Source organism: Melospiza georgiana, chromosome 14, assembly GCF_028018845.1.
Source record: "Melospiza georgiana isolate bMelGeo1 chromosome 14, bMelGeo1.pri, whole genome shotgun sequence".
In the NCBI taxonomy this organism is placed as follows: Eukaryota; Metazoa; Chordata; class Aves; order Passeriformes; family Passerellidae; genus Melospiza; species Melospiza georgiana.
In genome coordinates this window covers 7,804,440-7,827,144 of record NC_080443.1, presented here as the reverse complement: position 1 = coordinate 7,827,144, position 22,705 = coordinate 7,804,440, and the positions used below count along the sequence as shown (strand labels likewise).

At 43.9% G+C, this 22,705-nt stretch overlaps 1 protein-coding gene across 1 annotated transcript; it reads right to left on the bottom strand.

The window, feature by feature from the left end:
* Nucleotides 1–1,083: 1,083 nt before the first annotated feature.
* LOC131089244 (histamine H3 receptor-like) lies at nucleotides 1,084–5,454 on the bottom strand. Its single transcript, XM_058033882.1, has 3 exons — nucleotides 5,229–5,454; nucleotides 4,995–5,161; nucleotides 1,084–2,914 (listed from the first exon to the last, which is right to left on the bottom strand). Exons 1-3 carry the CDS (start codon nucleotides 5,452–5,454, stop codon nucleotides 2,027–2,029), a joined length of 1,281 nt encoding a protein of 426 aa, XP_057889865.1. The 3' UTR covers nucleotides 1,084–2,026.
* Between the last annotated feature and the right edge of the window lie 17,251 nt (nucleotides 5,455–22,705).

Genomic DNA, 22,705 nt, shown 5'->3' with positions numbered 1-22,705 from the left:
CTAAAGATAACTGATTGAATTGCATTACTCCTTGAGTAACACTGAGTAACACATTACTCCTTGAGAACACTGTTTTCTGAAAATGTATCCTGGCTTGACTGGATATTAAATGGGGTTTTGGTGGTCAGTAATTTAGTGCTACCTGTTTTCTGATAAAGGCAAATACAATCCTAGGAAGCAATTGCAGAGTAGACAACAATTAGATCATTAATATACTGATGAATAAGTCTGGCTTGGAAGGGAGGAGGAATGAATGGGGAGATAATTTAAAGGCTTTACTTCCCCAGGTTTATAATGATGCTGATTCAAAACTCTTCATGTTGCTCTGTATCTGTTGAAACTGTTCCTCATAGCAGAACTGTTAAGGTGTTTTGTTATAGCACATCCATAGCAGTGTGGTGATTATGTTCATGTGGATATGTTCATAGTGTAGGGATATGCCCTCCTAGGTTACAGTATTTGCTAACCATGTCTGTTTAGTCCTCAGTGTCAGTCCTTGTAACTTAGAAAGTGTCTTTGAATTACCAGTTTTGCAGTTTCAGCTGCAGTCACCCAAATGTTGTAGACTGGTGCTTTTTCACCCTCTCCCACTTGTTAGGGCTACACAGTTAGGACTCTTCCACAGCTCTTAATTACTTTTATTGAAAGTTTACAAAGTAAATAATTTTACTGCCTTTAAACTTTTAAGATAATTGTATTCCCATGCATTTTGACTATGGCAATGGACAATTAGAGCTGTTCAGTAACTATCACTTGTCAGCAAAGGAAAGCATCTGTTAGGTTGTACAGTAAATGCTGGTGATGGTGGAACAAACTTGTATCATTAGTGGTGCTCAGTGTGATACCTTGTGGGACAAACCTACTCCAGACTCAGAATCAGCTGTGTGAGCTGCTCCTGTGACCCAGGCACAATGGCAGAGACTCCTGGGCAGTAGCAGGGCTGTAAATTGGAACAGACTTGGAGTCATGGCAGTCATGATGCATAACCTGGGAAACAGCCCAACACTTGAAGTGATACTTTCTTGATTACCTGTGACTTGATGGATGGAAAGATTCAATGGGTGAGGTAGGGGAAAACAATACTTTTTCTTTTTTTTTTAATTTAGCCAGAAGTAGTAAAGGTCCAGCTGTAAATGTTTTAAAAATTACTGGAAGGGAAGTTTACCTAAAGCTCTGTCATGGATCTCATAGACTACTTAGGCTTACTGCAAAGCACAGGGTGATACCCTCAGCCCTGTAAGCAGTGGAGTTTTGACCTCAGTAGATTCCTGCCCATGCAGGATCCTGGTGGGGGTCAGGAAGTCACTGCTGAGGGAGGGAACTCCTAGTGAAACTCTTCCAGTGTGTAAGTCACCAATTCTTGTATCTCCTATTAAAAAGCTCAAAACCCTTTTTACTTCTGTTCCTGGACTTTGTTCTACTAAATATTCCACTTTCTTCTATTTCCATCACCTTTTCCCTCACATCAGGGCTCCCTTACCTGCTACAGTTGCTCAGCTTCTCTGGTAACATCACTGTTGTGCTGCCTCCTGTCCCATGCTTTTCCTGTATTTTTATCTTTGGTCATCCTTATTTGACTTGCCACTGAGTGGAGGCAGGGAAAGCATCCTAGACTTGACAACTGAGATTCTTGATATCTTGAAGTGGGTTTGGGACAAGATATAAGACATCTAAGATTAATGCTTCATGAAATTCCAGCAATATTTACAGTTATTAAAAGTGACAGCCTGAACTCTGATTATTAGCCATGAAAGTTATTTTTTGTTTTCAGCACTTCAACAGTAGTCCACCATTATCAGAAAATACACTGTTGGTGTAATTTCCCAAAGAGCTTTGAAAAATGACCTTTCTTTTCATTGCTGTGATTTTCCTAGCTACATGGATAACTGTATTTCTACATATTCATAAATATCTACACTTGTGCCTACTTACCAGTATTCCATAAATATTTGCAGGTATTGCAATACTTGCTTTTTGGTGTTCCCACCAAATACAATATTGTACTAATTTTCAGCCTTCCTACTTCTCACATCAAAATGTCAGGATGAATTTTGGCTTTCCGTGGACACAGGAGTTTTATGAAGGCTTTCCTAAAGCTCATGTGACACAGGGGGTAGAGAACAGGGTTGATGGCTGAGTTGACCCAGAGGAGCCAGAATGAGATCTCATAGAGGGAGTAGGGCACACAGTGCCCGTGGCAGGCTGCCCTGATGATCATCAGCAGTGTGTACGGAGCCCAGCACAAGGCAAACACACAGACAATCACTGCTAAGGACTTTGCTACTCTCTTATCCCGGGACAGCCTGAATCTGTTTGCCATGATGTTAGCAACGTCCACTTTGCTGCTGGGCTGGCAAAGGCTTTGTGGTGCTGGGCAGAAGCCATTCCTGGGAGGCCTGGTCTGTGCACCCACCTGCAGGGCTGGGAGCTCAAGGCTGGCACTCAGGTTGGGTGGGTGTTTGCCCAGCTCAGCTGAGGCCTGAGGCCTTGGAGCCTTCCCTGGGGGAAGAAGGCTGCTTGCTCTCTGCTCATGTTTGTCTCTCTGAGCTGGCTTTACAAAAAACACAGAGTGTGCCCTTTTCCCCCCCTGGAAATTCATTTCACAGTCCTCTTGACCGAGTGAGAGGTTTTCATTTCGAAGCAGTGTGCGTTTCCTGATGTTGAGGTAAATACTTAAGTTAAAGTACATAACAGTGATGAAAGGTGTAAAGAATTCAACAGTAGAGGCAATCATTAGGAAATACCAGTTGTAGAAGAATTCTGCATGACATTCTCCTTCAGGGAGGATGCTCTTTTGGGCAATGTGCTCCCAGCTGAGGATGGCTGGCCCGTAGAGGAGAAAAGCAGCAATCCATACAGTCATCATCTTCAGAACTGCATTTCTGGTCATCCCTTGCTGAGCCCTGTAGCTGACCTGAGGGACAAAAGTCACACACATTACACATCTCCTGTGTGGCTGCTTTGGAGCATGGCCCTCTCTGTCACTTGTGAGGCTTTGAGGTGAGGGTTTTTAGACCAAGCTTACTGGTATCACAGAAGAGTTACTTCTGAAATATGCCTTCCAAGAAGCCTTATCAAGGTGATTGGATAAGTTCTGAGAAGTGCATCAGATCTTAAAAGCTTGGAAACCAAGTCTCCCTCAAAGCAAATAACCACTACTCTTCCCAGAACTGGCTGTCACCAGTTTCATATTTAATTGCATTAGCTGTGATACCTGTTTACAGAATGGTTAAAAATGTTTATTGGACCCTTTATTTGGAATTCTTAAATTATTTGAAATATGTAAAAGGGTTTGAATTCACAGAATATCAGTCTCTCTACTTTGTAGAGAGACTCTTTCTTAATGTGAAAATCACACAATTTACTGTACAACACCTTCTTCTGTTTGATATACTTAATTTCATTCTTTCATGAAGTACTTTATGAATTGCTGTTTGCAATTAAGGTGTATAGATGGAGTGTTGTGGTATGCTAAGAGCTTTACAGAAGAACAACTGATTTCAGTTATTTAGAAAATAGAGAAGCTAAGGTGCAGAAATAATGTGTCACTAATACTGAGCCAGTAAGCCATATCAACAATGGAATTAATCAGTCAAGATCTTCTCTGTTTCTGACTCCCTGGAATGTTTGTCCCTCAGAACAAATACTCATGTGATGTCTTGGAATTCACCCTTCACATCTCCAGGTGCAGCCACACAGCGTTTGGAATATGAAATTCTTAAATTCTGTACAGGGCTCATGTTTACTGCCCCCATCTGTGGGCCTTGATCTCCACAGCCAGTGCTGTTCTGCTAGAGGAGCCACAGAGCTGAGGAAACCTGAGTGTGTCTGAACTTGGTCTGATTTTGCAGTCCTTAACAAAGCTATGAATGATTTCAGGAGTGGTCTTGGAGGGAGTTACTATTTTCATTGAGATGGAGAATAATTTGGAACTTCAGATAGTCCTGCTTATTTGTTCTCATACTGCCCTAACCCATCAGTCATTTTCTGTACTCTTGCTTGGGGAGGGATTTTTATATGAGGGATTAATTAGAAGTATTTTAAAGTGGATGCTTATTTTCATTTATTATGACCAGTTTTCATTTCTGTTTCTGAAACTGTCTAGTTTATATATTTATACTGTGTGCATAGTCATGAGAGATTGGTTTATGAAAGAAAAATTCATGGCTAATTCAGAACCTAGAAAATAAAGGAATTCTGAGTGTTGACTGTTAAAGAATTAATTTGTTCATTTCTCCCTCTTCAAAAAGAAGTTGGTAAAACTGCTGAATTGTTTCTGCAGTCTCTCGGTACTTCTGGTGATTTAAATGAGCAACAAACTTAAATGAACACTTGGAGAAACTGTGGGTGGAACTAACCAAGAAGTGTGTGTAGAAGTGTGAAACCTATTAACAGGTAAAATGTGTTATTTTGACACCATCCAAAATACTTTGAGGCATTATGGTCTAGGTGTAAATTAGGTGCAAAGTCTAATCTTCCTTTTTTAATAGGTGGCATGCTGCAGACACGACTTGAGCTATTTCTGTGACCATTATATAGAAATGGCATTTGCATCCTGTGCAAGATGTTAATTTCTAATATGCCACTTTTGACCCATCACAGCCATACACATCCAATTCCCCTGAGAGTCTGACACCCACTGCAAGCAGGTCTCTGCCTGTGGGCTATCAATGGGGCACGGAGGGAGCAGCTCTGCTTCAGCCGGGTAATACCTTAAAGCTTATTCAAGATGCAGCTGGGGAGGAAATAAGTTCACCTTGTTCCCTCTGCAGACACAGCCTGTGCCTGTTCCTAAAGCAGAGCACCCCTTCCACTGTAAAAGTGAGAAGAAATGCATTTTCTGGCAAAGCCGATCACTCCCAGAACTGTTTCCAGGACTGAGAGAAGCTCGCCCCTGTCTCATGCGCTGTTCGAGAGAGGCTCAAGGGCGCTGGAAGCCAGGTGCCCTAAGCAATGCCCGTGCCTGCCCGCTGCAGCCCCTGCCCAGCCCTTACCGCTCTGGTGACACAGATGAACCTGTCGAAGCTGATCAGGACGATGTTGAAGACGGACGCGGTGCACACCAGGTAGTCCACCACCAGCCACAGCTTGCACAAGCCCCTGCCGAGCCTCCACTCGCCCGTCAGCACGTAGGGGATGTAGAGGGGGATGCAGAAGCCGCCTGCGGACAGAGCTCGGCGGTGACACGGGCGGAGCCACCTCCCGCCCCGCGGCGCCCCGGCACTCACCCACCAGCAGGTCGGCCACGGCCAGGTTCAGGAAGAAGAAGTTTCCCTGCGTGCGGAGGCTCCGGTCCACCACGAAGGCCAGAATGACCAGGGCATTGCCCAGCACCGTGGCCAGCACCAGCAGCCCCATGAGCGCGGCCAGCAGCGCGGCCGTGCCGGCGGGGAAGGGCCCGCCCGCCGCACAGGCGCTGCCGGACAGGTTGAGCCACGGCCCGTCCCGGCCCATGGTGCCGGCGGAGAGCCCGCGGCACTGCCCGGACCCGAGCTCGGCATCGGCTGCGGCACCGCCCCGCTCAGCCCCGCCGGGCGGAGCGAGGGGCCGGGCGGGGCAGCCCTGCCCTGCCCAGCCCAACCTGTCAGCTGCTGGGGACGGCGCCGCTTCGGCAAAACTTCCCGGAGTGCGGGGGCGGCGCTGGGGAGAGGGGAATGCACCAGAAACCCCAGCCCGCGGCTGAAGCCCGGGGCTCTGGGGCTGGGCTGGAGCTCCCCGTGCCCGCCTTCCCCAGCCCGGGGCTCTGGGGCTGGGCTGGAGCTCCCCGTGCCCGCTGCCCGCCCCTGCCCAGCCCGGCCGTGACGCTCCCAGCGCCTCTCCCAGTCTGTCCCAGCCCGTTCGCAGCCGCTGCTGGGGCAGGCTCGGTTGTCTGCCCGGTCCCCAAGCCCTCGGCGCTCCCCGGTGGTCTCTGCTCTGCCATTCCGGGCGGGCTGCGCGCTCTCGCCCTCAGGGCACCCCTCCTCTGCCTCAGCCTTTCCCTCCGGGACAGCGCCAACAAGGGCTCACGGCCCTGCCTGGCTACTCCTTCCCACAATATTGCAGGAATGAGGTATTTCTGAGACGTCTCTTCTCAAAGCTGGCGGTGGACTTGGAGAGTGTGTAAGTGCATTGTAGTGGTGATGTCAAGGAGCCAGTGTTACGGAGGGCAGCTGCGTTCCAAAAACCAAACCCAAGGAGCAGCCAGGAAAGGGCCCGGGCCTCCCTCAGCCCCTGGCACGATGGCTGAGGTGGCCCGGGAACAGGAGAGGGACACAGTGACCCCTGGAGGAGCTGCTCAGGCTGCTGAGCTTTGGTGATTTTGAAGGGTAATTCAGAGGAGGAAATGCAGCTTTATCTTTGCTCTCCTGATTTGGCCCGCTGGATCTTCATCTGCCTTAAAATACATGGCCATTGAGGGATGGACTTTGCCTCCCTTTCCATGAGAGTTCCGTGGAGGCTGAGAGCACTTTGGGGTTTGCTGCCTTTGGTAGGGCCCCTTTATCACTAAATGGCGACAGAACTTGCTCAAAACCAATGCATCATCTTCCCTTAATTCAGCCATTCAACCACTGTTTCACAGGTGGCAAACTCCTCTTTTATAAAAGATTTGCATAAATCAGCAGTTTGAAATAAGTTTAGAAGCAATCACAGCAGCTTTCTAAAGACAGCTATTCCAATGGGCATCAGGTGAGACAACAAGAGCAGCTGAATTACTTCTCTATTATTTGTCTGTGGTGAAGCATGTGTTCTCAGGGTAACAGTGGACTGGCCTTTTCCTCAGAGGGAAGATAAAGCTTTTGTCAATGCTAGAAGTACAAATTCCAGGCCAGTTAATCTCTGTAAATCAGGAGCTCCACTGAGGATAGTTTGCAATTTAAACTGTTTATGATACAGCCAGTCCAGAGACAGAAATGGCATCTGCATATCTGATATGTGTGAGGAAAACACTCCTTTTATATGTCCCCATATCATTTTCTCCCGAAAGCAAATAAGTAAAGCCAGGCAAAACAAAAGTGAAAGGAACAATGGAGCTTGTGATTATTATTAACTCCCTGTTTGGGGACTTATTTTCTCTACTCTTTGAGCCCTATTGGCAGTTTTCCATTCACTTCAGTTTGGACAAGATCAAGCTTGTGATATTGACTGCTCTCTGATCATGTTGTGGTATATAAAAGATAAAGAGTCAGCCAAGAAACTCAAAAGAAAAAATAAATAAATATCTCAAGCACCAGGAAAGCATGGAAGAATTTATTCTTTCATGAATAATTGCTGTATTCTTTAACTCCTCTAATGTAAAGTAATTTTACAGCTGCTCAGGGAGTTTGCAGCAGGTAAACTTGTGTTCTTTATGTGAAGTAGCTTTTGTAGTGCTTTTCCTCCTGGCAGATTTTAAGATTCTCAGTAAGTCACATAATTGCGTTTACTGCCTTTAAAAGCTCCTTTATTATTGCTGCTTTGGCAGGGGATGATGTCTTAACAAAACTCTGTTCCTAAAAACACGAACTATCAGTCCATAACTGCATTTTGGAGACTTACTGTTGAAGACTGTGCTAGTGATACGAGTGTGCATTAGGTGGGCAGCACTCTCAGAGCAACATCTCTTAAAATCCAGACTCTAAGCATTTTCTTGCTCTAAGATATGTAAATTATTAGAGTTAGTAAAGTGGAATGACAATTGCCCAAGAAAATGAAAGATGTAGTGTTGTTTTTCAAGGCACATCAATACCGATGTGTTCTGAAATTTTAACTTTTTTTCCCCTGTAATTCCTGATAATTGTTTTCACTTCCAAAGACATCCCTCAGTAATTACTGAGAGCTGTCTGAATCATGCCATTTGCCATGACTCCAGCATATGTGGGTGAGTATTTCCAGAGCAATGACAGAAAAACAGAATGATTTTCCCACATGGCAGACAGATAGTTCTGTTTTCCCAGAACAGCCCAAAATCAGCTTCCAAAAATACTTGGGAAACCACATGGAGAGGGGGTACACTCCAGCTGCCTGTAGAGCCTGTTGGGCCAGAGGGTGCTGAAGACCCCCCAGGTGTCTTCTTCCAGTTAAGTAAGGTAATAAATGTATTTACATTGGGTCTTTGCCTGCATCTGAACCCAAAGCTAAGTCATTGTGTTTTTTCCAAACAGCACAGTGTACATAATGTTCTTCTTGTTGTTCTTTGCAGAGATGCTTCCACATAGGGGGCAGTTTTCTTGGTGTGCCATGTGCTCTCTGCTACCAAAGCTTTACTGAAGCTAAAGGGAAATTGTTGAACACTTCAAGAGGGGGATGCCATAGCTGGAACCTTCACTTATTTAAAAGAAACTATGCATTAATAGTTTTGCAAATCTTGACAAAATATGTACTTGTTAATAGCCCTGGTTTATGTTTAGAGGTTGTTGTCAACTATCCTTTTGCTGTGACTGATTGGTATTTTGGCCAAGAAAAAAGGAATGGTTTTTAGACTCTCTGAGTAAATGCCTGTAAGGCTTTATCACTTGGGAAATCAAATGTTGCTGTTGGAGCTGATCCTAGTTAAATGAATGGGGAAAACTAAATTCTGCCATGAGCATTTCCTATTAGCCTTATACCCTTTGCCAGCCAGAGTTTTGCTTGCCTGCTGATTCCCTTCATTTTTTTAAATGGTCTGTAGAAGTCTTCCTGCATTTGATGCAGTTCACATTTTCTTCTTGTTCCCACTCATGCAGAGAAAAATCAACTGTTTGATCAGTGCCAGTGGAAGGGCATCTGCCTCAGAGTTCAGTTTACCTACCATTTAGCAAGGAGGAACTTTCCTTTCTTCAGTAAGGAAACATCCACTGGAGCTTGTCCTGTGGGGGATGAGGCTGTGGCATTTTGGTGTGGGTGTCAGCAGCAGCTGCTGTAGTTATCCCAGCCTGCTTTTAAGGCACTTGCAAGGGAATGGCTCTGGCACAAAGAAAGCAAACTGCAGCACTTTGTTCTTGCTGAGAGGCATCACTCCCTGCTCAGACAACAAACTGGTTTCCATCCTCTTCTAGTGGGACTTGCTGCTGAAGGAAAGCCTCTTGTGCTCACGTGTGACAGAGGCAGGGAGGGGACAGGGGCCAGGCTGGGCTGAGTGGGGCCTGCTCTGTGTTGTGCAGCTCGGGGGAGGCCACGATTGCAACTTCCCACTCTGATGTTTGGATGATGGGAATCATCCAAACATCACGAGCCTGAGGTCCCCTTGATGTCTGGCTTTATTGTTTTAATAACAATTTGTCAAGAAGTAAGAGTTGTGAGTTTGATGAATACAGATGAGAGATTTGAAATATGGTTTAACTAATGAACTTGGATTATTAGGCTACAGTCATCTCATAGGCAATTGCTTAAGGTTACACCAGAATTTCATTAGAACTGAGCAGCATGGTAACAAAATACAAACACTGCAAGTACTTTTATTTCCTTTTCCTCCTTCTGGATTCATTCAGCAGTTTCACCTGTTATTCCTGGCAGCCTGTATTACCAGTTCAGCAGTCTGGCATGTTTGGCACTGGTGTGCTTCCCATCCTGGATACTTCATGGATCAGCATTTCACTTAGGCAATTTCACTTATGTAGCCAGCATCAAAGAATGTCATCCTGATTTTGTCTTTTGGCTGCAAGTACATTACAGAGAACCAAATGTTCTCTGATTACACTCAGTGAGGGCTGGACAGACTTCCAAAAATACCTCTTAGGACTGTAATGGTGATGAGAGCATTGCAAAAATCAGAGGTACCCAGACTGTGGCTTATTTCATGTTTTTAGTTCCTTCTTCCCTAATCCTTGGAAAAGTTCCTTTTCCCCCTGGCTTGTCACCTCTTTCCTTTGCACTGATAATGTCCAGATACACAATCCTGCTAATCTGGCAATTCTAGTCAGAGAGATACTCAAGTTCTGGGCAAACAGTGTTTCTGGCAGGTGAATGTATTTGCTCAACAGCTTCTCCACCAGTAGATGGCATTCCCCAGGAATAAGCTGGAGCACGGCTGCTTTTTGTGTCTCCAGCCAGGAAGGTACTTCCATGGCAAGCTGATAATAAGCACAGACTCACAATATTCTCCCCAGAATCTCTAAACATGTATTTTATCTGTATCAGAACCCACTGGGCATAGTGGATACTGAAATTTCATGTAAATTCTGACCATAAATTTATCCATTGAGAGTAATTACACAACCTGCAACTTCATTCTCCAGAATTCCCTGTACTGTAAATCCTTGGAGACTAGGAGGGTGTTCTGGGGAAGTTCAATTTCATTCTGGGGAAGTAATCAATATATTATTGCTTTGTTTTCATGCAAATCATGATATAATTGCTTTTCCCAGCAAAGCTTTCTGTGGGAGACAGGATTTAAGTGACTGAGCCTGATCTGGTTTGGATGTTCCTATATTAGCCCTTGGTTTTCAAAATCTCAGCCTTGATCATAACCAGGGCCAGATGACGAGTTCTTACATCAAAAGGAAACACAATTAGGGCTTTGCTATTGAGAGCAACCTCCATCCAGCAGGACAATGTAAGATTAAATAATAAATGAACATCAATTCTGAAAACACTCATTCATAAGTGACTAAACTGAGATACCTGATGTGTTGGAGGAAAGCATATCAGAATCAGAAGAGCTCAGAAGAGAGTATCAGCATTAGCCATTGGTGCTGGAAGGCAGGGCACAGACCTGGCCTAGTGTCAGACCATTCAAAGCTGAAAAGGCAGCATGTTTGAGTTACACAGGTGAAATTTGGTTATATTGCAGTGTGTCTGGGGCTCATGTTTCCTTCTGTGATGTGGCAGAGGTACAACCATTTCACCCTCTCTTCGTTCTTGTATTCAGGATGGAAGCTGAAACACTGAGCAGAAAGCTGAGCTTGAGTTCCCCGGATGTCCAGAGGTGCTGCAGTGGCAGCAATTGCAGGGAGAGTGGGGGAAGAGGGAATTGCAGCCTGGCTGTTTGGACACCTGCTTTGGTTTTTGATGAATAACCCCTGGCCTGTTTTTTATTCCCCTGGAGAATGCTCTAGTTGTAGAATTCCAGCATATACAGATCCCTTGCAAAGAAGACTTTGCCATCTAAAATTGAGAAAAGAAGTCATTAAAACCTGTTTCTTTGAGAGTTTCCTTCTGGCTAGCTTTTGTGGCTTCCTTCTCAGCGTTGTGAATATTTGTGGACCTTTTATTAAAATGCCACACACACCCAAAGCAGCTCACTCTGTATAGTGGTAGGAATATCACATGGGAGAGAAGCATCTGAGAGACATCAGAGTACATAGGAGGTGTTAAATCATAAATGTGGTTGTACAGGTTTCTAGGTGTAAGCAGACTTGTCTGGAGGGGAAAACCCACAAATTTCTGAGAGGGTGCTATTCAACAGAGCTACAAGCTGGTATCTATGGAAACTTAAAAACTGCTCTGGAGAGAGAGCTGAGGAATGGCAGCATAATTAGCATTACATACCTCTCAATCACAAACTTTTGAGTTGACTGTCTCACAGGAGACTTGCAAACTTAGAAAGAAATGCTTGATCATAAGGATACTCTTCTACTTCAGAACAGCAGATAAGTCTGTCATTTAGCAGCCCACAAAGGGCTCTCTGAAGCCATGGGCTGGCTGTGTGGGAGGAGATAAAGATCACATCAGAGGTGAAGCCTGCAAAACTCAGCCCATAAAATGCATAAAATATGAAGGCTCAGTTCACAGTGTGCTGTGAACCAGAGACTAGCACAGGGTGACAATTAGAGAATGAACTGTCAGATCATGAAGGCTTCATTAACAGATGGTAACTGACAGCACAATAATAGGGGACTTTAATGGGTAATAACATTTCTTCTAGGTACATCTGTAATGATAGAAATGCCCTTTTCCTGCTAATACCAGGACTTGGTAATTATCATCAGGGGGATTGTCTTGCCCTCAGATTTGCACTGTATTTTATAGTCATTGAACCACCCTTCAATGCCACTTTAGGGTTGGAAATTTCATCCTCTTTTATCTTCCTTCAGCTGTTAATATTAACACTTTGATTTAACTTGTGATTTCATGTATACTTCCTTTCATGTTCCAAGCGACCTCATCTTGTTTATGAAAAAAATTTTGAAATGCTTTCTCCCTAAGCATTTCAAAAAAGTTTTGACCTTTCAATCAGGAAATTCAAGGATTTCAATGTGTGTGTATTTATTATGTCTGACTCATTAAAAAATAGCTTCTGACATTGCTCTGCATTTTTATAGCTTTCAAATCATCACCTCAACAACCTGTGTACACTGTCTATGAGTCAAACCCCAGATTTGAGTGGAATATTTGTTTGGTCCTGACCATGAAATATTTAAAAGGTGGTCAGAAGAAAAAAGTGATCTGGGAGTTATAGAAATCAATAAGACTCTTCTGCATTTTTTTTCACACAGCTTCACATCCCAGTCTAAATTTTCAGTGAATTTTGTGTCTTTACATTTGTTTCTCTGCAGAGGTATTGGTGTAAATTACTGAATTCCACTGAGATGATGCAGTAGGTGCCTCCCAGGGTTAATCAAGACACCAGTGTTTGGGGTCTGTGCTTCCCAAAGCCTATCCAGAGTGACCTTGCCTTTGAACAACCTGAATTAGATGCCTGAAGTTACTGTCAGTACTCACCCATCCATGTCTGTCTGATGGGACACAGTGCAGATCCATCAGATTAATTTTTCATCTTGCTTGTAAGAAGGATGATGAAAAAATCTGCTGTATTAAAATTTGATACTCATCCTTTGATGATGAGTTCAGTTTTATTATTTGTACAAAGAATGTAATTGAAATGGAGTGGAAACACAGGTGCTGCACTTCTAGCTATGTAGCGAGCTTGTCATCTCATCATAGAGATTAATGAGTTTTCTTCCACCAGATCAACCTTCAGATTTTCTCTGATGCAGCAATAGCTTTATTTATTCCATGGGCAGGGGGAAGAATTTTGGTGAAAATTTCAAGGTGAAAAGGGTATAACATTTCTCAGCTACTCAGAGGTGTTACACCCTACATTGATCACGGCTGATCCATGCTGGTTTTTATGAGAGGTGACACTATGGTAAATGAGAAAATATGTTACAATTGCTAATGATAGATGTTATTGGCATTTTTCTCTTCATCACCTGTGTAGGTTTTCAAGGCCTCCTTACAGTTAGAATCAAGCTCTGATGCATCTGCTCAGGCTGGGACCACCCTTTTGAGCTGAGCCTTAATGGGAACACGTAAACAACCAGAGCTTATTGGCTCAGAAGGATTTACTCTGTAAGAAAAAGCTCCCATTGCCTTCCTTTGAAATACAACATCATCTGTGGAAGTTGCCTGTGTGTCTCTTCTGCACCTTTTGGTTCGTTGTGTTTTGTTTGGTTTTTTCCCCTGCTAGGATTCTCCTCTTCACTCATCACACAGAGGTTGTGGCTGCACAAGAACTTTTCATAGAAGCAGAGACGCACAATATCTGGGATTTTTGGCAACGATTAGGTCAGTGGTATAAAACCAACCAGAAGGTGTCATCTTAAAATATTTTTCTACGTAGTCAGCTGTGACATGAAACTAAGGAAAATAAGGGTTGTTTTGTTCCATGTTGTGTTGTGCTTGTTTTGCTGTCCCCGTGTTTGAGTTGCATGGTTCCGTTCCCCTCACGCTCAAATGGCTCTGCCCAGGCTCTCCCTCCCCTCCCCGCTCTGTGTCAATCTCCCCGGTCCCCACGGTCACCCGTGGATCCATTTCTGCTCCTCCCCGGTTACCCCGGCACCCCAATGGCTCCTTCCCTCCGCTCCGCCCCCGGGCCCTGCCAGTCCCTCCCTGCTCCCTCCCTTTCTTCCAGAAACTTCTCTCCAGGGCTGGCAGTGATTGGCCCAGGGGCGGGGGCCGCTCCTTTAAGCTGCATCCATTGGTTTCCCTGTATGTCAGTCTCATGTGCCCCACTCCCCCCTGCATTCCCATTCGTCCCTGCACCGGTTCCACCCCAGCCTCCCACTCCCTTTATAAACCCATGTGCCAGCGCTCGTGTGTTCTTCGTTTGCTGGCTCCCCCGGGTTTCATTAAATTCGGCCTTGTCCCAAAGGGAGAGCGCTCTTTATTTCCTGTTCTTGGCAGCTTCTAAGCGGTCTCGTCCTTTCCGTGGCAGCCCCAGCGCTGGGTGTGCCCGAGGCGCTGTCCCCAAGCCCGGCTGTGGGGACAGTGCCCCCCGTGCTGCTGCTGGCCGGCCTGGGCCAACAACAGCGAGGCCGTCGCTGCTGCAGTTCCCTATGGTCATGGTCTTTGCTTTAACTATGTCTCACAATTTGAAATGTGCTGACAGCAGCTTCATTTTCTCGTTCAAAATGTCACACAGATTTTGCTCCTAGGTCGTGTCAGGAGGGATGCTCCCTGAACAGCCTGTGTTTTCCTCAGCTGCAGAGGCAGCCGAACAGCACATTGATCACACATCCTGAGCAATCTCCACTCCTGTTCTAGTTTGCTAACAAGGCTACCTAAAACCAGCAGAGCTGCTTCCTGCTTTAAATGAAGCAGCTGACTTTTCCAGATGCTGCTTCTGTGGGCTCTGTGTCTCCATCTGCTTTGGTTGCAACAAAACCTTCCTGTTTTGAAGGATCTGTCTCTATCCCCAGATGATCTTATCTGACCAGCATCTCTCTTAAAAACCAACAAACTGTGCACAGAAATAATTTGGGCAAGGTTTCCTGTTTCTGAGGTGATATTTGCACTTTTAAATTCTGTAGTACTTGAAGCTCATGGCTCTGCAGTAACTGTTAAGGATGTTAAACCTGCAACAAGGGCCATGCTGAGCAGCTGCTTTGCAGTGATGCCTGTATAACTTAGATCAAAGTTACAGGGTGCCTGTATAGCTTGAGTTATAAGATATGTATGTAATCTGATGTCAGTATAACCTAAATCATGACTTTTTATATGTCTATATAATCTGATACCTATCTAACCTGAATCATGGCTTTTTATACTCATACAACCAGATATAAATAACTTTTTATGCAATGTAATGGCTACTATATGGTTAAGTAGTTGCTTAATGCTGAATAGACAAAAAAAAAAAAAAGAAAAAACTCCTCAGGTATCCACCTGCTTTAGAGGTAGATAAGTACTAATAATAAGTACTAATTAGTACTACTAATAAAGATAGATAAGTACTAGAGAGCTAATGAAAAAATGGGAAGTGCAAAGCCAGTTAGCCACAAAACACTCACCAGTGGCACTGCAAGAAACAAATGCCTGCTCTGTAGACATTGTTCTATGGGGATTTATTTTCTGCCTAGCTTTTGGGCATCAGGAGGGAAATGCTTTAGAAGAGAGCAGTAGTGCGAGGCTACCTTCTTACTTTAGAGTAAGAGATATTATATGATATGATATATCATATTTTGTTACTTATGTCCATGGCCTCAGAAAGTTTAAATTAATAAAGTCATGAGTAAAGTATAAAAACTTACCATATATCTACAGTATTTAGGCTAACCTGACTTCCCTAGAAGTCAGTCCCTTTTCTAGTCACAGGTAAAATACTTGCTGTATTTTTCTTTCTAGTACCTAGGAGAGGGGTTTTGTATCACTTGGGCTTTTTTTTGGGGTGCAGCTGTAATCTGCTCTGTTACTGATTTCATGTTGTCTTTTCCTAGACTAAGGTTTCTCTGTGCATGTTTATATGCACATATACAGACACACCTGAAATGCATTTTCTGTCCTCTCTTAAAACTCACGGCTTTTGCTTGGATTGCTGCTACTGCTTTGGTCTTTCAGCCCCAACTTTTATGCTTTGTCCTTGAGTTTTGTCTGGAGGACTTTTTGGTTTCCATGCAGTACAACAGCTCAGTAAGTGGCATTGCAGTGTGATTCACACTGAAAATAACAGCCTTGGTCCTGGCCTTTTATTAAGAGCCACTGCTCTTTATCACTGCCAAGTATGTATCAATTCTGGCAAGGACTGAATTGACAAGTTGTTTTTACCAGGCTAACTGGACAAGTGATGAGTACAGAAACTCCTTTCAGTTTTTCCAGTGAAATATCTGGGACATTTCATTTTGACCTATTATAAAATTTGAAAAGCCAGGCCTTGTGTTGGTACTATCAGAGTTCTGGAAAGAGCAGTGTTTGATTAACTCAAGGAAATAGCTGCAGATCAGGGTGGATATAGAGGCATATAGAAGGTAAATGTATGTAAACATGGGATATTCCATTTGGGACCATGTTTATTGGATACAGTTAGAGAAAACCACTTGCTGTTATCTTCCTCTTATCAGTAGCAGAGCTCTGAACACAAACATTGTCTCTCCCAGCCCCTCTCAGCCCTATCTTCTCAGAGGTGAAAGATCTGCCTCAGTGCCAGCGTTAACTCCTGGACAGCAACACCTTTGTGTGCTAGGGGGAGTGAGGACTGTGCCACTTCTGGGCAGCTTTGGAGAGGAGTCTGTGCTGCCTTGGCAGAAGCAGCACCTCTCACTGGGCACATTTATCAGAAGCACATTGATGATAAATTCCTGTGGAGGCTTTTCGGGGCATCAGCTGGTTTGCAGTGCCTGCTCCCTCCTCCAGGCTGCAGCAGGAAAGCAGGAGCTGGTGTGTCACACAGGGAGCTGTGCTGGGGATGGTTGCTGCCCCTGCCCACATGGGAACCTCACATTTCTGTACTGGGAAGGGAATTAATGGATGGAAGGAGTCTGGCATGAAAAAATCAGTGACAAGCACAGCACATGCCAGGGTGTGGTTACAAGTGCTGCAGGATGCTTGATAGCAAGAGAAGGATGTTAGTAAAAGATGCTTTTTATGGACAAGATTTGGAATGCTGGAGTTTTACCTGTCTAGAAGGAGGCTGCATATTTAGTGAGTTACAGCTGAGATAGGAGACAGGCATGAACAAAGTCAGCCTTTATTTGTCAGCATGTCAAGGACACACAAGAAATAGTTTTCATCCCTGGGAATACCACACTAGCAGGCACTTCCCACCCAGCTGGGCACATCCATGCTTCCCTGTGCCACCAGCTCCTGGAGCAGGTGCTGAGGACACCACAGAATCCTGCCTGGGAGCTGGGGGAGTTAGGCCACCCTCTACTGCCTGTGCTTTAATGCAGCTTTAGTTGGATTTTTATTGCTTGTTTCCACCAAGCTTTGTTCCAGCCACAGGTGGGGCCACTGATGTTTGGAATCACTGGGTCACATATTCTCTTGTTTTATAAACCACAGACCTTTGCATGTACCCCAGTACCTGCTTTACTGAGCAGGAAACCTGTATTTTGTCTGGAACACTTTTTTTCTTGAAAGACCTTCAACATATTTTTAAAATGCCCGAGTAGCTACAGAATTCTGTTAGAACAAGAATTGGCTTTGTCATTTAAGTGTGTATGTAGTTATGGGTGGTGTCATTATTGGATCATGCAGTAGGATCATTGTGATTATGCACAAATTGCTAAGCAGATTGCAGAAAACTGAATCAACACCAGAAAAGCAAATGCACAATTCCAGTGTAGTCTGCATTCTCTCTTGTGGTTCTCCTGCCCAGGCTGGAGTGTGTGTGTCTTCACTGCAGGGAGCACAGTGACACAGCTCCACCCTCCCAAGTGCCATCTGCTCATAAACCCCCTGACAAGGGTTTGTCAGAAACCACTTCAGGCTAATTCATCTCTTCCCTAACACACTTTGGTAGCTAATTTTTAAGACCTAAATCTGTTATTACTACACATTAGTTGTCAAGATAACAGCGCAGCTGTCCTCTGGAAAAAAGAACCTCAAGTACTTGAACTATCACAAAAATATAGGAGAATTGCCTTTAAATGGCCATGCTCAAAATTTTAACTGAGATAAAAGGAAGTGTAGATCAAAACAACACATCCCATCTCCAGCAGCTGCATTCTGTTGCATCATTAGTAAATTTAATTTTGTTTTGTTTACAGTGAATGAAGAGGTGCAATGATCAGGCAAAATCACTAGTGCAAGTGATTTTTATTCTCTTCAATCATGCCTTCTTCCTGACATAATTGTGCCCAACAATTTGTTGCATTCTGCATCTGGTGTTATTATGATTTCATCTTTACATTTAATCACTGCATCTTAGCTGTTCTTTCAAAGATGTGGTCAGCAGCTCTGGAGGGGCAGGAAGTTGAGGAGTCAGTAATGGCAGTGAAAATTTTGACAGTAATAAGGCAAAACCCAGCATTCACTCTGTTATACAGTGCTAAATGCCTGATATATGAATCTCGCAGCATTAGTCATAAAGCTGAAGCCTGTTTACAGTTTCTGGTTTTGCCCAAAGCCTCTATTTATTCCCATCAATTCTTAATTTCAATTTTAACATCTGTTGGAACAATCTGCCTGCCTATTGTTTCTCTCCAAACAAAGAGAACATTTTGTTGTGGGCTGTGTTCCTATTGTGCTCTGCAGTCAGTTGAGGAACACCTTGCAGGAGCCTTGATTTATGCCTCTGGTGCTCCTGAGGACTGAGGCATCTCAAAAAGAGTTTCCTGGCTCTTTTAAGGCCTTTTCCCTGAGATATGAGTACCTGAAGAAGGGCCCTTCCCAGTCCCAAGGGAACATGTTCAATAGTTTCTGTTGCAGGTGAGTCTTAGTCAAGCACTCTGCATGAACTTGAATTTCCATTATTATGTAGAGTCCCATGTAAATCAGTGTCTAGATTGAAAGTTCCCTCAGGTGAGAGCACGGCTGTGGTGCAGATATGTCTCAATATGTGTAAAATAATGGGAAGGGAAGGGAAGGGAAGGGAAGGGAAGGGAAGGGAAGGGAAGGGAAGGGAAGGGAAGGGAAGGGAAGGGAAGGGAAGGGAAGGGAAGGGAAGGGAAGGGAAGGGAAGGGAAGGGAAGGGAAGATAACCCCCCATTTATCTTAGATCAGTTTTCAGCTGCACCCAGTTCTACTGAAGCATTCTCACAGAATGGGTAAGGTTGGAAGGACGACTGGAAGTCATTAATCCAATCTCCCTGCTCAAAGCAGGCTCTCCTAGAATGTTCCATTGTTTGCTCTTCAGTGGATCTTGAAAACAGAACTGCAGTATCCTCTTCAATGAGCAAAAGGGCTAAAATCTCTTTTACCACCTCCTTGGTAGGAGGACACAAGAATTTTGGAAGCAGTAAAGTGAATTGCAAGAGAAGAATTGTCTATTAACATGAAAATCCAAATAAGCAATGAAGTTATTGGGTTTTTTAAATATAAAGTGGCTGTTAGAACAATCCTAAAGCCACCCAGTATCTTCCTGAAGAAGCCAATATTGAGAGGATTCTGAAACAAGTTGAGAACAGGTTTGAAAAATTCAGTTGCTTTTCTGGTTGAAATCAACGTATTTAGGTTTATAATGGTTTAAGTTTATACTGTTACAAAAGAAAATCTAAAAACTGAAGAGATTCCTGTCAAAGAACACCAGTTATCTAACCCAATCTGTAATAAGCCAACTAATTAACAGCAATCTACAGTTATGTGACACCATTCATCCCCTGCCATAGAAGTGGTTTGCAAATGCATTACTGAAATATATACAGTAAAGAATATTATCTGCATTTTGCAGTGCAGAAATGGAGGCTTAGAAAGACTCCAGAGATTGCCATGGCAACAAAGAAAATGTGTGCCAAAACAAGAAAGGTATAAGGAATCTTTTACTGTCTTATGTGGTGGTCTCCTTCTACATTTCTTGTGTGCATCCTTGTTTCTTTCCCATTGCTGTCTTGGCTCAGCTTCTTATTCCCCACATTTCATAGACATTTTCTGATTTGCAAGCCTTATATTAACTAATAATTTTTTTCATTGCATGTAATTAAATAATTTGTTGTAGTTTAAGATTGCCTTGTACTAAGGCACGGTTAAGAAGTTACTATTTTAAGACATTTTAAAGCACAAATAGTTTCTGCTCTCAAATGAGATTTGGTTATGTCCACAAAAGAGAATTAGTGCCAGCAGCAAATTAAAATGGAAGAGATTTTTTGTTTTATTTTGGATAAGGACACTGGCTAAAACACTCTGCTGTTTTTCTTCAGGCTTTTAACTCTGGATCAGATTTTCAGTTGGCATGAGCAGACATTGTTCCAGGGAGATCACAATGAAGGTCTGGCTGAGAGTGGCCCAGTGAGTTTGTCATCCCCTGTACTCCTGTGGATGGGTGGGTTTTTCACAAGCCCACCCAGGGAGGGCAGGGATATCCTGGCCCTGCTGGCTGCAAGCTCCTGCCTGGAAGAACTGGAGCCACCAGGGCTGCCCTGTGGAGAGCTGAGGCTGCTCTTACCCAGTGGGTGTGTTGGCACCAGGCTTTGAGCTATCACTGATGCCTTTGTGGCACCTGCATTGGAATACTGTGATCTGTCTGGGGACACCCAGGTGAGCCAAATCCCACTTGTGGGGTTTGTTTTACCTTTGTGTTTCTTCAGTTAAAATTTCTGAAATACCAAAAGACAATTAATTATCTTTTAGTAGTAAGCCACTAGTTCTTCTCTGCATTTCCTTGGGTTTATGTAGCTGTACTTGTGTAAATTCTGTAAAGCAATTAATGACCTTCTGTGATTTTCAAACTCCATTTGCTATGTCAAGTTTTGAAGTATTTCAGATTTCTAAAGACAGAGTTCTGCATATAAGCACCCTTCACTGCTTTAGTATTTCAAGAGAAACAGGAGGTGAAAAAAATCTGTTTGGGGCCTAAAATAAGGCTGGGGATTTTAGAAACATCTCAGTGATCCATCTCATTCACAGGATTAACAGCAGTGAGATTTCATTCAAACGTGTGAGAGCTGAGAGCAGGGAGTGAGGGCAAGAACTTTCTCTTCCTCCTCTCAAACTCAGGAGTGTCATTGTTCCATGTGGAATACTGCCACTCCTCTGGACTTCACACAGACCTGGTCACTCTTACACAGGAAAAAAATAAGCTTGGGAAAGAGAGCAAAAAACAGCTGAGGTAAAAGGGAAGTGTGCTGTGCAAAAGGGGACTGTGAGTTGCCAGATGAGGTTCAGGAAAGCACTAATTCATGCTCAGTCATAAATTGGATGGATAAACATTGCAGGGAGAAAAATAGCTGAGTTCAGGGAAATACCTGATGGCCTGCACTCTGCATGCACATGCAAGCTGGAAAGTGGAAGGTTTCCAACAATAAGAGCACAGTTTCTATTTCCAACATGAGGGGAAGGAAACCGACTGCAGAGGAGTTTATTGACCACATGGAGCTCAGGATGTCCGTGACACTTGCAGCAGCAATCACTGGCTCTGGAAATCACAGCCAGGGCTGTGTTTCTTTGAAGTAAACCAGCTCTTTACAAGGACTGGGGGGTAATTAACCAAATAGTGTGTAAGTCTCATATAACGGGACACAATCTGCCCCCAGCTATTTTGTAAACAAAAGAAATAGGGGTAAATGGGTTGTTCTGATCTCTGCATTGTGCCAGTGTTTCACCTTGGTGAGGAAAAACTGATCTTCCCACTGTAAGACCTGAGGAGCCCCTGAATTCATTGTACCTCTTTAGGGGGAAAATAATCGAAACATCTAAATATGGGAACCTCCACAGTCGTAACTTTATGGTTCTATAGTTACTCATCCACCAACACCCCCAAGTCTTTCTCCCCAGAGAAAGACACTCTCTGCCCAGCCTGTATCTGTGCAGAACCTTGCACTTGGCTTTGTTCAGATGCTCAAGGTTGGCCAAGAGGCCCCTTTCAACCTGTGAAAATCCCACTGGATGGCATTCCTTCCCTCCAATTAAGTACTTAAAACGTGCCAATTTAAAGACACTTTATTTACAAACACACTCTGCTTTGAAAGCCTGACCTTGCCAATAAGCTTTTGGGAGGGATTCAGATGTTTAACTGTAATTTTTAACAAATTGTGATAGATAACAACTATATGTCTATGGTTAAACACCCGTGCCCATGGTATAATGGTAAATTCTGACAACATTCAACAGAAACCTCTTGGGGACTAAACTGTGAAAAACGTCAATCACTTGTTTTTAAAATTTTAAAAGTTTAATAGTAATAAAATGGTTATAAAAATAGTAATACAATTAGAGTAATAATAATTTGGACAAATTGAATTAGGACAATATGAGACAATAGAGACAAAGAGTTATGGATGTTCGGGTACCTTTACTGGGCAAAGGTACCCACGTTAACTAAAAGATTAACCCTTACAAACAATAGCCTGTTGCATATTCATACACTTCAGACATGATGCATAAATTCCACTCAAATACAGGATTCTGTCTGGTCATGGTAAACTTCTTCCTCTGAATCCTAACAGCACCTTCAAGGCGGGAAGAAGTTCGTTTCTTCTGATAAGAGGGCAATAAATTCTTCTTTGAAAGATTTAAGTGTCCTGTGGCTGCTATTTGGCTGCAAATCCTTTCTTTAAAAAAAAACATTTTACATAGCCTAGTTTCTATTTTAACATTTTTTTTATTACTCAAAGCTATATTTAACACACTACTTAAGAGAATTAATACAGCATTGGTGTTTGGGGAGCGGGCACGGTGACAGCATTGGTGTTTGGGAAGGGGGCACGGTGACAGCATTGGTGTTTGGGAAGGGGGCACGGTGACAGCGTTGGTGTTTGGGAAGGGGGCACGGTGACAGCATTGGTGTTTGGGGAGCGGGCACGGTGACAGCATTGGTGTTTGGGGAGCGGGCACGGAGCGGCTCCATCGCTGTCGGAAATCCACGGCAGCCCTCTCGTGGCCGCTGCTGTTCCGGCGCTGTTGCCTTGGCTCTAATCCCCGCGCCCTCCCTGTCACAGCCGGGAACTCGCGGAGGGGC